Source organism: Rana temporaria, chromosome 8, assembly GCF_905171775.1.
Source record: "Rana temporaria chromosome 8, aRanTem1.1, whole genome shotgun sequence".
In the NCBI taxonomy this organism is placed as follows: Eukaryota; Metazoa; Chordata; class Amphibia; order Anura; family Ranidae; genus Rana; species Rana temporaria.
The window spans coordinates 111,050,616-111,065,284 of record NC_053496.1 but is presented as its reverse complement, the minus strand read 5'-3'; the positions used below and the strand labels follow the sequence as shown (position 1 = coordinate 111,065,284).

At 43.0% G+C, this 14,669-nt stretch overlaps 1 protein-coding gene across 4 annotated transcripts in view; it reads right to left on the bottom strand.

The window, feature by feature from the left end:
- Positions 1 to 726: 726 nt before the first annotated feature.
- CCSER2 (coiled-coil serine rich protein 2) overlaps positions 727 to 14,669 on the bottom strand; it is a 158,389-nt gene continuing 144,446 nt past the window's right edge. For 2 of the 4 annotated variants that reach the window (XM_040320507.1, XM_040320508.1), the window contains exon 11: positions 727 to 2,764. In XM_040320507.1, coding sequence (XP_040176441.1) covers positions 1,724 to 2,764 — 1,041 coding nt within the window. In that variant the 3' untranslated portion in view covers positions 727 to 1,723. Of the gene's footprint in view, positions 2,765 to 10,952; positions 10,993 to 14,669 lie in introns of all 4 variants that reach the window. The other 2 variants (XM_040320509.1, XM_040320511.1) reach the window with 2 other exon arrangements.

Genomic DNA, 14,669 nt, shown 5'->3' with positions numbered 1-14,669 from the left:
ATAATGCTGCCTTCATTTTACTTTTTATACCTCAAAGATTTCAACAGGACACCCAAGAAGGGCTAGCAAATGATCATCCTGAGCAACAGCTCATTGTAAACCTGTTCCTTAGAAATGTACTCCACCTCCATATATATAATAGATTGTATAGCAAAGTCAGAAGTCAACTATAAATAACAAAACAGCAAGTGCAAGGTCATTTTGCATTACTAAATACTCCAAATATAAATAATATAGTGATTAACATTGAAAATACCCTCATGTGCAACATAAGATCTAAAGTCAGTTTTTACCAAGGTACGCATTTTTTTTTAGTGACCCAAAAGCACCAATTTTAAGTCTAATACATACAGGCTTGTGAAGTGGTCCAGCGAGAGCTAAAGCACCGCTGCTAGTGAATGCTATAGGGTTGTTAACTAATGTCAGTGTATGTACCTTTGCCAAATCAGAAATAAGTAAATGTTTAAACTGGGCTATCTTTCCTGCAATCCTCTGCTGAATATTTGTAGACACAGAAAAGAAAAGAAAATACAGGATGTATGCTGCACAGCTATAAGACAGAGATTCATAAAGTATAGGAATCTTTGACATTGGGAAAAACATGGTACTGCACAAGGGCAAGTGCTGAACTTCTCTTTCCCACCCCAGGTATCCCATTTTCAACGATATGCTGCCTAGCTCAAAAGGCATATTTACAGAAGAAACATCAAGTACTCATCTCTTTCATCTTGGCTTCTAAAGTAGAAAGAGGGCAATGAGATCTAAATGCAGAAGCCCTTCATTTTTCTTCTATTAAACATCAATAGATTTTGGTGTGTACTAACACTTTGATTTAGTGTAAAACATAAGCAAACAACCTGAACTTCTGTGAAAGCTTTCCTGCAGCCTTCTGAAGCTTATTTCTATGCACCGTATAATCTATCGAACAGTTTTAATATTAATATCCACAGAATAAAATGTAGAAATCTGTGCTATTTAACTTTAAATAATTAACTTAGAGCTGAAAGTCCTGTTGATAATACTGTTATGCCACCCTAAAGCATTTTATGCAATGTTTTTGGTCCTAACTTTGCAAGGAAACTGAACAAAGGCCACCAGATACCTAATATGAATGTGAAGGAAGAGTTATTTCATAAAGACTTATTCACAAAGGATTAAAAATGAGGGAATCAATTTCTTTATGTAGCGGCAAATTAGTTTGTTTGTAGACTGTGTCCTGTGTGGATGAACTCCACGATACAAGTACAAAATTATAGTATGCAGATCTAAACAGGGTAATGTGCAAAATACAAATATCAACTTAATAAATACAATTTATAATCTTAAGATAGATAAATAAGTGACAAACTTGCATAGAACTTGAAAATATATTGTACAACTGGCAGTAAATTATATATTATGCATAAATATATGGTTTATATTTGCACTATGTGATGATCAGGACTCAGAAGAAAATCTGTAAAATGGATGAACACATCTGCAGCATATAGTTTATAACCGTTGAACTGCTGTAGAAGGCAAACTGGATACTTAGTCAATGTCAAAGCCAAGATATTTTGTATAGGTCAAGAATTTTTTTCCCCCCATGATGTTCTTGGTAACCCAACATTGACAATAAACTGTATTAAAACCCTACCATGGCCACTGTCATTCCTTAAAACAGGAGACTACCATTGTACCCACTATTACGTTTAAGCATACAGTATAACTATATTATTTTCATTTAATTTGACTTTGGTTGAGGGAGTCGGGATAGCCTCTTTGGGATGGAGCAAGTATCAGCTTCGCGCATACCATCTTTTTTATATGAATGGGGTCTAGGGAGAACTGAAGATGAAGCCTTTCCTGGGGGTTTTGGGGGTTCTTTAGGAACATCTTGTGAAAGTACATCAGGCTTGGAAATATTTGGTGCCTTTAGTTTGGAAGGAAGATTACTTGGAGGTCTGAGCAATGATCCCTTGGGCATTAGTTTGCTTACTAGCTTTGAGGATTCAGCTGCTGGAGCTCGCAGATGAGAAGATAACTCTCCTTCACTTGACAACTTATCAGTGGATGGCAACGTACTGTGAATTAGGCGTCTTCTATCTGGCATGGGTTTAGTCAATGGGGTCTGACTAGAAGGTGAATTGATCCTTTCCAGTTTGCTAGTGTTGGAGTCAGGAGTGACATTTACAGTTGTCTGATGCACAGGATTGGTATTCGGTATGATCGGTTTCTTTTTGGTATGGAAATTCTCTTGTTGAACAGAAGGGCTTAACGAATTCACCAAAATTTTAGAGTCTGTGGAGCTACAGTTTGGGGAGGATAAAGCGTTTCCTCGATGTGCCAAAGTATTTTGCAGTTTGGGCTTTGGGCACTGCAAAGTCTTTGGGCTTGAGATTTGTCCAGGTAATGATGTATGTACACTTGTTTTAGACTTTACATCCTTTTGTTGACTAGGTGAAAATTCGTGTAAAATGTCAGTAGAATACCGTTTAACATTTTTGTTCTCATCAAATTGTGCATGATTTTTGTCTTGTTCCTTTTTATTTTTAGGTTTGTCTTCGCCATCATTTATCTTCAACTGCATGCTTAACAGATCACTTAGTTCATTTGCAGGGATGATGGAGCTGGCACCAGAATCATCACTCTGGTAATTAGATAAAGATTCTTGGATTTGCTTTTCTGGTTCATTTGGGACCTCGATAAGTTGACATGCTGTTAATTTTCCCGAGGGGAGGTCTGTGGAACTGAGGGTGCTGCTGGAACACTGTAGTATTTGAGACTGCAGAAAAAAAAAAGAAGGAAAAAATAATTATTTGAACTGCACCAAAGTGTATATATTTTTTTTATTATTGTTTATTTAAAGAACTTCTAGTTCGCCAAAATGTGCAAGAATTAGTTACCATGACAAAACTTCATAACAACAGTTATTAAGGTTGGCAAACATGCTTAAATAGTGTCAGGAATAAAAAACGCAATTAATAAAATGTACACATTTACTGTAAAACTAAAAACAGTATGTACTGCGGCAAATGTTTTTTCAATGTAAATGTGTGCTTCATTAGAATGCTTTAAAGTAACGTAATTGAATTTGTTAATTCAAGAAAGTAATCTATCCTATACTGACATATTAAAACTGCTACTGTTAATACAACAACCTGAAGTAAACACATTAACAGGAGTCGTTTATGAGCACAGTAAGCGTGTGTCCAGGATTTCACTTGCTGAGGCTAGTAGAAAAAAAAAAGGCAGGTGAAATGGACAATGCTTCTGAAAAGAATATGGTTGGTAATCTTTCAGTGATGCACACCTTATGATATCTTACTGATAGAATGCATTTTGCTGTAGAATAATACCTTAAAGAACATATGGGCTGAGACAGTATATGAAGGCTACTACCTGCATGGCTGTCTTTGATTTCAATAACTTTTGCATTACTAACACAGACCAAGTATGCAATCAGAAAGTCAGAGACCCTGATTTACATACCGCTCCTAAGAAAGTATTAAAGTCATTACATTACATGAGGACCTGTACCTGCCTCCTGTCTACACTGCCTTGCTTAGACTGCTATATTTGGCACGGAAACTTATAGCAAGATACTGGTTGTCTGCTCGGGTTCCGTCGAGCCGACAGTGGGTACAGGAGGTCAATAGGATCCTTATAAGCGAGAAGAACACATACTTGCATAGAAAGGCACCACAGAAGTTTGCCAACATATGGCAAGGGTGGCTGGGGTCTCCGGAGGTAGCCCCTCCACAACTGGTACTTGACAGGCTGTTAATAGGTTAAAACCTTGTTTAAGTAGAATGGTGCGATGGGGTCATCTATATAAACTACTGGGTGAGAGATAATTGGGCTGTGTGACCTAATGAATGTGGTACCTATGGCATCAGGCTGGCTGGTTTTCCCCCCCTATTGTTTTTTCCCCTGTTCTTTGTTCCTTTTTTGCCCCCCTCCTTTTATTATATATATATTTTTTTTTTTTTTTTTTTTTTTGTTTTGCTTTTTTACCCCCCCCCCCTTTTTTTTATTTTTTTTTGTATAATATGTCTAAAGTGCCTATAGTTGGAACACCAGATGTACGGAAAGATCGCATCAGAACTATTACTGTGTCAATGTATTGCTCCTTGGCTTTATGCTTGAATAGCTTTGCCCCGGGTGTGGCATTGCTTTCTTTAGGTCATTTATATGCGATGTACATGTCTGTTATTTTGTACTGCTACTGTTTTTATTTTTTTTTCGAAATAAAAACTTTACTGATTTAAAAAAAAAAAAGTCATTACATTACGGCAGCAGAGGGTTTAGGGATCAGCCTCCTGAGCTGTAAATCAAGCCCTAGGCATGAAAAAATGTCAACTGTTAAATTGCCTTCCTCTTCATTATAGAGACTGACATAGCATGTGACCCAACAGTTAATACAAATACTGAAAGATGTCCGAATTTCCCAAAACAAGGTTTTTCAAAGTACACTGAACATGGAGGAGTCTGGCTTTTTTTTATTTTGTGGCCATGAACGCAGTTGAATGGTATTTAATGTGGCCATGCACATGCTGGCGTTTATGCATGCATCCATGTGCAAGATTCAGGGGCAATCAAAAGAAAATGCCCCAAACCTGCATTCAGAGAGCAGGTTATCAGTTTTTTTATGCACTTAAGCACATACAATTATTTTAATTGCCAGAATAAATTACTATTCTGGTCAGTAGAATGCATTTACGCTAAACGCAATACACATACAAATGCAACATTAGAGACATTTTTCCCAGCATATTTGGAGTATTAAGATGTACATGAGGCCTAAGGGCTGCTCACATTGCCAATACTTGATATACATGTAAATTGATTTATCTAGAAAAACATCCAGCACAAGTGTTCTATTTGTTAACACAAGCTAAGGGTTTCTTTCTAAAAGATGATATTATTTTAAACATTAATTACCACACAAATTATTTACAAAAAATGTCACTTAAGGTTGTTTGGACATGCTGGCACAATTTGGCTACCTTCAGGTATCTGTACTAGTGAGCTAAGAAATAAGGTAAAACTCCCCAATGGGACACATATTACAATACAGCATTAACCCTTGTCTGCCCACCCAGGCATTCCATTAAACCGTTAGAAGCACCCGGGGGTTAGAGAAGGATCAGTGATCATGTAAACACTCTCCGCACATAACCATTGGCTGTTGACTCATGTAGGAGTGTGGTGTGTGGTCATTCAATCCCCCCCCTTTTGTGGCTTCACATATGTGTTAAGCACTCGTAAAAGGGGTTAGAAAAAAAGAGAACGATCAATATCAACTAAAAAAAGTTTCAGAAGTTTAAATTCCAGTCAGTTTGAAATGATATGTTTTATTGCTTTATGCAACTACTCAGAATCAACTTATAGGGACTCATAGGGATGTCTTATGTAGTTAATAATTTAAAGAGATCTAAACAGGCCAGACTGTAGAAAGAGATGAAAATTACCAAGACTGCATTGCCTGGCCTTTTGAAAGTAGGCATACTATTCTAAGGTTTAAAATGGAAAAATTTCCCCTCTGTGTCCTACCGCTTCTAAACCATTTACAGGCTAAGTTCCTGACAATTTTTTTTTCACCTAAAAAAACAAACATTCAACAACTTTTACAATTATTGTACTTGAAAGTAGGTACCCGTCACGATGGTTCTGGAACTCCCATTGTCAGCGATAACCTGAACTGCACTCACAGAAGGGTAATTTATTAAACAAGATACCACCAGAATAAAGCATGTACAGTTGCCTCTCATTTGAAGCAGACCTTACAACTAATATGCAAGGTCCATCGTTCAGGTTTGGCCGTGACCATCCCCCTTCCTTAACCACTTCCCGACCTCCTCATGTACATTTACGTCAGCAGAATGGCACGGACAGGCACATCAACGTACCTGTACGTGCCTGCCTAGACGTGGGTGGGGGGTCCGATCGGGACTCCCCCCCGGTACATGCGGAGGTCGGGTCCGCTCGGGGAGCGATCCGGGACGACGGCGCGGCTATTTGTTTATAGTCGCGATCGCTCCCCGGAGCTGAAGAACGGGGAGAGCCGTGTGTAAACACGGCTTCCCCGTGCTTCACTGTGGCGGCGCATCGATCGAGTGATCCCTTTTATAGGGAAGACTCGATCGATGGTGTCAGTCCTACAGCCACACCCCCCTACACTAGTAAACACATACACAGTGATCCCTAAATGTTACAGCGCCCCCTGTGTTTAACTCCCAAACTGCAACTGTCATTTTCACAATAAAGAATGCAATTTAAATGCATTTTTTGCTGTGAAAATGACAATGGTCCCAAAAATGTGTCAAAATTGTCCGAAGTGTACGCCATAATGTCGCAGTCACGAAAAAAATCGCTGATCGCCGCCATTACTAGTAAAAAAAATAAAAAAAATAAAAATGCAAAAAAACTATCCCCTATTTTGTAAACGCTATAAATTTTGCGCAAACCAACCGATAAACGATTATTGCGATTTTTTTTTTTTTACCAAAAATAGGTAGAAGAATACGTATCGGCCTAAACTGAGGAAATTTTTTTTTTTTTATATATATGTTTTTGGGGGATATTTATTACAGCAAAAAGTAAAAAATATTGAATTTTTTTTTAAATTGTCGCTCTATTTTTGTTTATAGCGCAAAAAATAAAAACCACAGAGGTGATCAAATACCACCAAAAGAAAGCTCTATTTGTGGGGAAAAAAGGACGCCAATTTTGTTTGGGAGCCACGTCGCACGACCGCGCAATTGTCTGTTAAAGCAACGCAGTCCCGAACTGTAAAAACCCCTTGGGTCTTTAGCCAGCATATTGGTCCGGGGCTTAAGTGGTTAAGGAACAACTGAAAAATAGTATACAAAACACAAATGCAGAGGAATGGGGAATGCAGACTGCTCCTAATCTCGATGGGAAGATGCTCCCAGCATTGTGTTTCAGCATATTTCTGCGACTACTCAGCATTCCCAGGATCTTATTGGATGATGATGTCATCACTTCTATATCACGGAAGCCGGAGGAAACTTGAGTATATCTTTTTTTTTTTTTTTTTTGCCTACAGGCGTTTTGTTCTCCGCATTTACAAGAGAGGAAGAATGTACACAGAAAATCTTGCACTGCATGGAAGATTAGATTTAACAAAGAATTTGCAATAGATTTAAGTTTGCGATCACTGCACCTTTAGCCCTGAACAGCCTACAGATTTTTCACTGAACTTCCAACAATAACTCAGACCACCTATCATTGTACTTGCAATATTGTTAGGGAGATTTGGAAAAGTTTACTAATCCTACTGAAGGTTTAGAGTTTTTCTTGTGTGGATTCTTGTGACAGTTCAGTACTGGTTCACATGGAAAAGCCGATGACAAAAATGAACAATTCCAAATATTTTTTCCACTGCCCAGGACCCTGGAAGATTTAGGAAAAAACTCATCCAGGCTAAACTGTATCTTTGTATCAAGAGTTACACAATTAACAATGGCAGCCATAATAACATGATAGAGATGGAGGCTGTCATATTGGTTACCATCGAATACTATTAGAAGAAATCTGCTGGTGGAAAGAGTCTTGAAAGGGCTAAAACGGTTTTATTTCTCTTTATCAACCAAAGTTACTTAAAATACATTGACATGTGAAAAATCGACGCAGACCTATAGTAGCTTGCTCATAAAACAGTATAGAATGTATTGAATACTATATGTATTCTTTTGTGCTTTGCAAATAACCAACAAGCAAAAAGGAAATATTTCTGTAATTTCTATAAATTTGGGTTATGCATTGCCTTTAAAACAGATCTAAGATTTGGCACTAATCTTTTTGCCTTGCTGGAGCCATTTTTGTAACCCGTTTTAAAATGCACATTTTAGCCCGAGGATTACTTAAAACAGAAGAAGCTTTGGGGTATAAATCTCACAATTGGTTCTAAAGCCTAAAACCTCATACACACTACCTGTTTTCCCAGCAGGAAAACTGCCAGGAGAGCATTTGACCGGGAATCCTGGCCGTGTGTATGCTCCCTTTCCCGTTAGGAAAACAGCCAGGAATCCGACGGGAAAATAGAGAACGCTGCTCTCTATTTTCACGTCGGGATTCCCGACAGAGTGTTTCCTGCCGAGAAAATCGGTCGTTTGTATGCTTACCTGCCTTGTAATGAAAGGTTAGTGTGGAGTGTAGCAAGATGGCAGTGACGGCATCGAATGCGACGAGCGTCAGCTTTTTGTAGTCGATGACGTCACGCGTTCTTGCCATTCAAAAGAAAGACGGTTCTTTTGAATGGCCGTCTGTATGCGCGGCTTTGCAAGAAAAGCTTGCCAGGAATCCCGTCAGGAAAACCAATGTGTTTTTCCTGACGGGATTCCCGGCCGTGTGTACAAGGCCTTAGGCTACTTTCACACTGGGGCATTCCTGGTGTTGGCGGTAAAGCAGGGCTATTTTTAGCGGCGCTTTACCATTGTTTTTGCTGCACTTTTCAGCCAATAGCAGGGGCGCTTTTAACCCCCGCTAGTGGCCGAAAAGGGTTAAAAACGCCCACAAAGCCACGCACAGCAGCGGTTTGCCAGCGGTTCGGAGGCACTGCCCATTGATTTCAATGGGCAGGGGAACTTTAGGAGCGGTGTATACCTCAAATGCGGCTAGCAGGACTTTTTTTACCGTCCTGCTAGCGCACCGCTCCAGTTTGTAAGCCCTCGGCTTTCACATTGGCGTGAAAAAGAGAGGCTCGTTCAAGGCACTTTGCAGGCGCTATTTATAGCGTTATAACACATGCAAAGCGCCTCGTTGTGAAAGTAGCCTTAGGGTATAAAACTTTCTGTGTCCAGGATCCTCCCCAAGCCCACCCATACTTATCTGAGCCCAATCTCATTCCAGAGTTGTGCACAAGAGTTCTCTCTCGCTCCTTACAGGGCAGACTGATAGCAGTCATTGGCTACTGCTGTCAATCAAAGCATATGATGAGGACGTTGGGCTGTGCCTGTGTCTATAGTTTGAGCCATGCTAGTACCCCCAGCAACAGCTTGCTAGTGGGGAAGTACTTAGAGGAACCAGGAGCTCTTTTTTCGATTGGGCATCGCGTCGTTTTAACTGACAATTGCGCGATCGTGCGACGTGGCTCCCAAACAAAATTGATGTCTTTTTTTCCCCCCACAAATAGAGCTTTCTTTTGGTGGTATTTGATCACCTCTGCGTTTTTTATTTTTTGCGCTATAAACAAAAATAGAGCGACAATTTTGAAAAAAAATCAATATTTTTTCCTTTGTGCTATAATAAATATCCCCCAAAAATATATAAAAAAAAACGTTTTCCTCAGTTTAGGCCGATACGTATTCTTCTACCTATTTTTGGTAAAAAGAAAAAAATCGCAATAAGCTTTTATCGATTGGTTTGCGGAAAATGTATAGTGTTTACAAAATAGAGGATAGTTTTATTGCATTTTTATTATTACATTTTTTACTACTAATGGCGGCGATCAGCGATCTCCTTGTTCTTCAGCTCCGGGGACCGATCGCGGGACTCCAGCCACGATCGGATCTGGATTTTGACTGGATGTTAGTGTAATACATACATACATAGGAGAAAATGCATGTGGACAAGGGGAGTGTAGAGATGGGCGGGGAGTCTACTGACATCACGACTCCACCCACGAGCTCCAGACAACAGACCCACCCACACAGAATCTGCTGTTTTTAAGTTCTTATAACAGACAGAGGGGAGACATTTGACAGGTAAGGATACATGCAGGAGGCATGTATATCCTTATAGATCAGCACTATGGCAGTAGTTTAGAAAGGATGAGAGTGGGTTTACATCCACTTTCAGGCTGACTCAAAAATTTTCTTGCAGCAAAGGTCGCCTGTACTGATGCTGAACACAGCGCTGCATACTGTATGTAGCTGATGCTACTAAAGTACGATACAGCACAACAGAGCGCCCACATCCAGAGGCGGCTCTAGGCTTTGTGAGGCCTTAGGCAAATCTTAGACATGAGGCCCACTCACTCCCATAACGGGAAAAATACGTCAAGTGAAAAAAATGAACTGTATAAATTGCATATATTAAAGGGGTTGTAATACCTCAAGGAGTCGGGGGAGGGGAGTACATGGAGCCACCCACTTACCCCCTGGAACCTCGGGCAGTGCTCAAGTGATCAGTCCACAGGCAAGGCAAAACTAGTTGCAGGCAGAGAGACAGCCCTGGGGACACCGATTGGGGGACATTCCCTCCCACTCTCACCGACACGTCAGGCAAATTAGGTGGCCGCGAGGCCCCTGGTAGTGCAAGGCCTAAGGCGACTGCCTAATTTGCCTAATTAGAGAGCCACCTCTGGCCACATCATTTCGTAATGGAAAGAGTATGTTTGGGCCATCTTGGCTCAAGCAAACCATTTAAAATGGCAAAAAATATATAATTTCAGTTTTAAAGCTGATCTCCAGGAATTAGACAAAGTACACCCTTGTGGGGTGGGCCCGAAATGCAAGGGTTTAATGTCAGTTTAGTATAGAGGTGCAGAAATAAGTTGTATTAGTTACTCTATCCCTAACTGTGGAAACAAGCATCAACCCTTAAAGTGCAGGGGATCCTATTGCAAGGACAGAATTTGTGGAGTTCAGCTTTAATATAGATACACTAAGGGGATGATTTTGGTTACTTTCACAAACATTTCCAATAAATTTATTCAGTGCTATATCAATGTTCCAGTGTTGGTACCCACTTGGGTAAAAAAAAAAGCTTTTGTTTTTTAAATTGAGTGGCTTGCCACTTTTGTATCCATGTCTGTACATTCACAAAAAGTACAACACAGGTCACAAAAACATTTAAAAGAAACAAGAGCACACTGTGTAAAAACTTGACTGTTGCATGCAAGACGATATGGATCATGCAACATGCAGGAGTATATGATTCCACAGTGTGATGTCAACAAACAGAGGAAAGCAGTACATGGGAAGTAATTTTAAATAGTACTATACCACGCTTTATCAGAGAAGTAATGGACTAACTTCTCAAATCCTTTCCAGTGGCAAATAGGGAAGCAGCAACAGGGAGACAAGGACAAATGGCATCAGAGAAGCACACACAACAGTGACTATTAGGGCTGGGAACAGAACAGGAGATCATGTATTTCAACTAATTGATCAAACCATTTTGGGGCTCATGCATCAAAGATGTGGTAACCAGGGGGGGGGGGGGGGGTGCTTCCTGTGGCTTATAGCAAATCAATCATTACTAAATCTAAAACCCTATTTTCAGAAAAGGAGCTGTAAAGTGTTCTATATCACACTATAAAATAATCTGAATCACAAATATCTAAATTGTTTATTTCATACAGTAGGTGTTTGTGATATTGTGCTTTTAGCACGACAGCGTCGCGCTGATACTCGGCGACATGGTGCCGAGATCTCGCCGACATCTTGCACTCACTGGAATAGTGACAGCACATCCCAGCAAGCGCGTCATAGAAGCGACGGGAGATCCGACTTGGATTCCCGCCAATTCTACACGTGTGCGGCGTTTGTTATGAATCCTGAGGGGGAAGTCCCCGCCGGATTTTAAATAAAAATCCGGCATGGGTCCCCCCTCAGGAGCATACCGGGCCCTTAGGTCTGTTATGGGTTGTAAGGAGAGCCCCCCTACGCCGAAAAAACGGCGTAGGGGGTCCCCCTACGATCCATACCAGACCCGTATCCAAAGCACGCTACCCGGCCAGCCAGGAAGGGAGTGGGGACGAGCGAGCGCCCCCCCCCCTCCTGAGCCGTACCAGGCTGCATGCCCTCAACATGGGGGGGTTGGGTGCTCTGGGGCAGGGGGGCGCACTGCGGCCCCCCCACCTCAGAGCACCCTGTCCCCATGTTGATGAGGACAGGGCCCCTTCCCGACAACCCTGGCCGTTGGTTGTCGGGGTATGCGGGCGGGAGGCTTATCGGAATCTGGGAGCCCCCTTTAATAAGGGGGCCCCCAGATACCGGCCCCCCACCCTAAGTGAATGAGTATGGGGTACATCGTACCCCTACCCATTCACCTGCAAGAAAAGTGGTAAAAACACAAATAAACCACACAGTGTATTAAAATATTTTATTTTTCTGCTCCGGAGGCCCCCCCTGTCTTCTTTATTAGCTCTTTTACCAGGGGGAGCTTCTTCTTTGACGTCTTCGGGTGGGTGGGGGCCGCCGTCTGGTTCTCTTCCACCGCCGGGGGGGGTGGCTTTTAAAAAAGCCCCCACCCCCCCGGCGGGTTTCCTTCGGCGGGGCTATTCTTCTTCCGCTATCCCGACGGGTCTTCTCCGCTATCCGGGGGGTCTCGCCGCTCTCCGCTGTTGACTCGTCGCACCCCGGTTCTTCGTCTCGCAGTCCGGTCCCTTCTTCCGTGCTGTACGTCTTCTTCCGTGCTGTGAGTTCTTCTTCCGCGCTGTGACGTCATGTTCTTCACTTCTCTTCTTCTCCCGATGTTGACTCGCCGGTCCTCCTCGCTGAAATGACGGATGCGCGCCTTGCATCGGACCTATATAGGCCTCACAGTCCCATCATGCTCTGTACCTACCCATGTGATACCTACCCACGTGGGTAGGTATCACATGGGTAGGTACAGAGCATGATGGGACTGTGAGGCCTATATAGGTCCGATGCAAGGCGCGCATCCGTCATTTCAGCGAGGAGGACCGGCGAGTCAACATCGGGAGAAGAAGAGAAGTGAAGAACATGACGTCACAGCGCGGAAGAAGAACTCACAGCACGGAAGAAGACGTACAGCACGGAAGAAGGGACCGGACTGCGAGACGAAGAACCGGGGTGCGACGAGTCAACAGCGGAGAGCGGCGAGACCCCCCGGATAGCGGAGAAGACCCGTCGGGATAGCGGAAGAAGAATAGCCCCGCCGAAGGAAACCCGCCGGGGGGGTGGGGGCTTTTTTAAAAGCCACCCCCCCCGGCGGTGGAAGAGAACCAGACGGCGGCCCCCACCCACCCGAAGACGTCAAAGAAGAAGCTCCCCCTGGTAAAAGAGCTAATAAAGAAGACAGGGGGGGCCTCCGGAGCAGAAAAATAAAATATTTTAATACACTGTGTGGTTTATTTGTGTTTTTACCACTTTTCTTGCAGGTGAATGGGTAGGGGTACGATGTACCCCATACTCATTCACTTAGGGTGGGGGGCCGGTATCTGGGGGCCCCCTTATTAAAGGGGGCTCCCAGATTCCGATAAGCCTCCCGCCCGCATACCCCGACAACCAACGGCCAGGGTTGTCGGGAAGGGGCCCTGTCCTCATCAACATGGGGACAGGGTGCTCTAAGGTGGGGGGGCCGCAGTGCGCCCCCCTGCCCCAGAGCACCCAACCCCCCCATGTTGAGGGCATGCAGCCTGGTACGGCTCAGGAGGGGGGGGGGGCGCTCGCTCGTCCCCACTCCCTTCCTGGCTGGCCGGGTAGCGTGCTTTGGATACGGGTCTGGTATGGATCGTAGGGGGACCCCCTACGCCGTTTTTTCGGCGTAGGGGGGCTCTCCTTACAACCCATAACAGACCTAAGGGCCCGGTATGCTCCTGAGGGGGGACCCATGCCGGATTTTTATTTAAAATCCGGCGGGGACTTCCCCCTCAGGATTCATAACAAACGCCGCACACGTGTAGAATTGGCGGGAATCCAAGTCGGATCTCCCGTCGCTTCTATGACGGCTCTGTCTCCATCGCGGCAAGCCAGCTTGGCGCTGGCTCCCACGATGGGGCTCGTAGGTGCTCAATCTCGCCGAGAAAGAGAGCGAGATTGACACAAAATCGGGTTCACCTACTGTAATCAAAGCCAAGAACTACCCTAAAAAGGTGCCTTGAGGATCAAAACAAATTCTATTTGCCCTAAATCTTTACTAGACTGAATCATAACTCATTTCCCCACCAATACAAGTGACAATTCACACTAAATACCATGAGAGGACTTCTGTGCATTTCACATTTTTCTTTAAAGGATACGTTTACCTTTTTTTTTTTTCTAAATTCCAGCTCCTCATTGTACCAATACAGTAATACCTCGGATTGCGAGTAACGCAGTTAACAAGCATTTTGCAATACGAGCTATTAATTCTTTTTAAATCATGGTTTGCGGGTGTTGTCGTGCAAAACTAGCAGGATTGAAGCCTCTGCGTTGTGCAGAACCGCAATTGGCCAGAGGAGCGGGAGCGCCTGTGACACACGAAAATACTCGGTTCTCTAGCCTTTCCGAGTGCATCCGAGCCGTCTCCAAGTATTTCTGATTCTCTCTGGCGCCCCCACCTCTGTCTACATGCAGTACTGCTTACAATAGAAGTCAATGTGGAACAAATTATCTTTGTTTCCATTGACTTCTATGGGGAAACTCACTTTGATAGGCGAGTTCTTTGGAATACAAGCATTCTCCTGAAACAGATTATTCTCGTAATCCAAGGTTCTACTGTATAGCATTCATGAACTTTTTTGGGGGGGAAAATATGAAAGCTTTCCATAAAATCTACAGACAGATATCTCATTGTCCTTAATCCATGTTTCCAAAAGTATCTATTGCTTCTGTCTGTCTTCCATACAGACTGTAGGTCATGACACAGGAAGGAGTTGACCAGCTGACCTCATTAGCACACACTCTGCATCATCCACCCTCCCACTCCCAACTGCACTTTATTTTAAATGAGATGCAATCAGTGATCACCCTTCTCACTAAATACACAATATA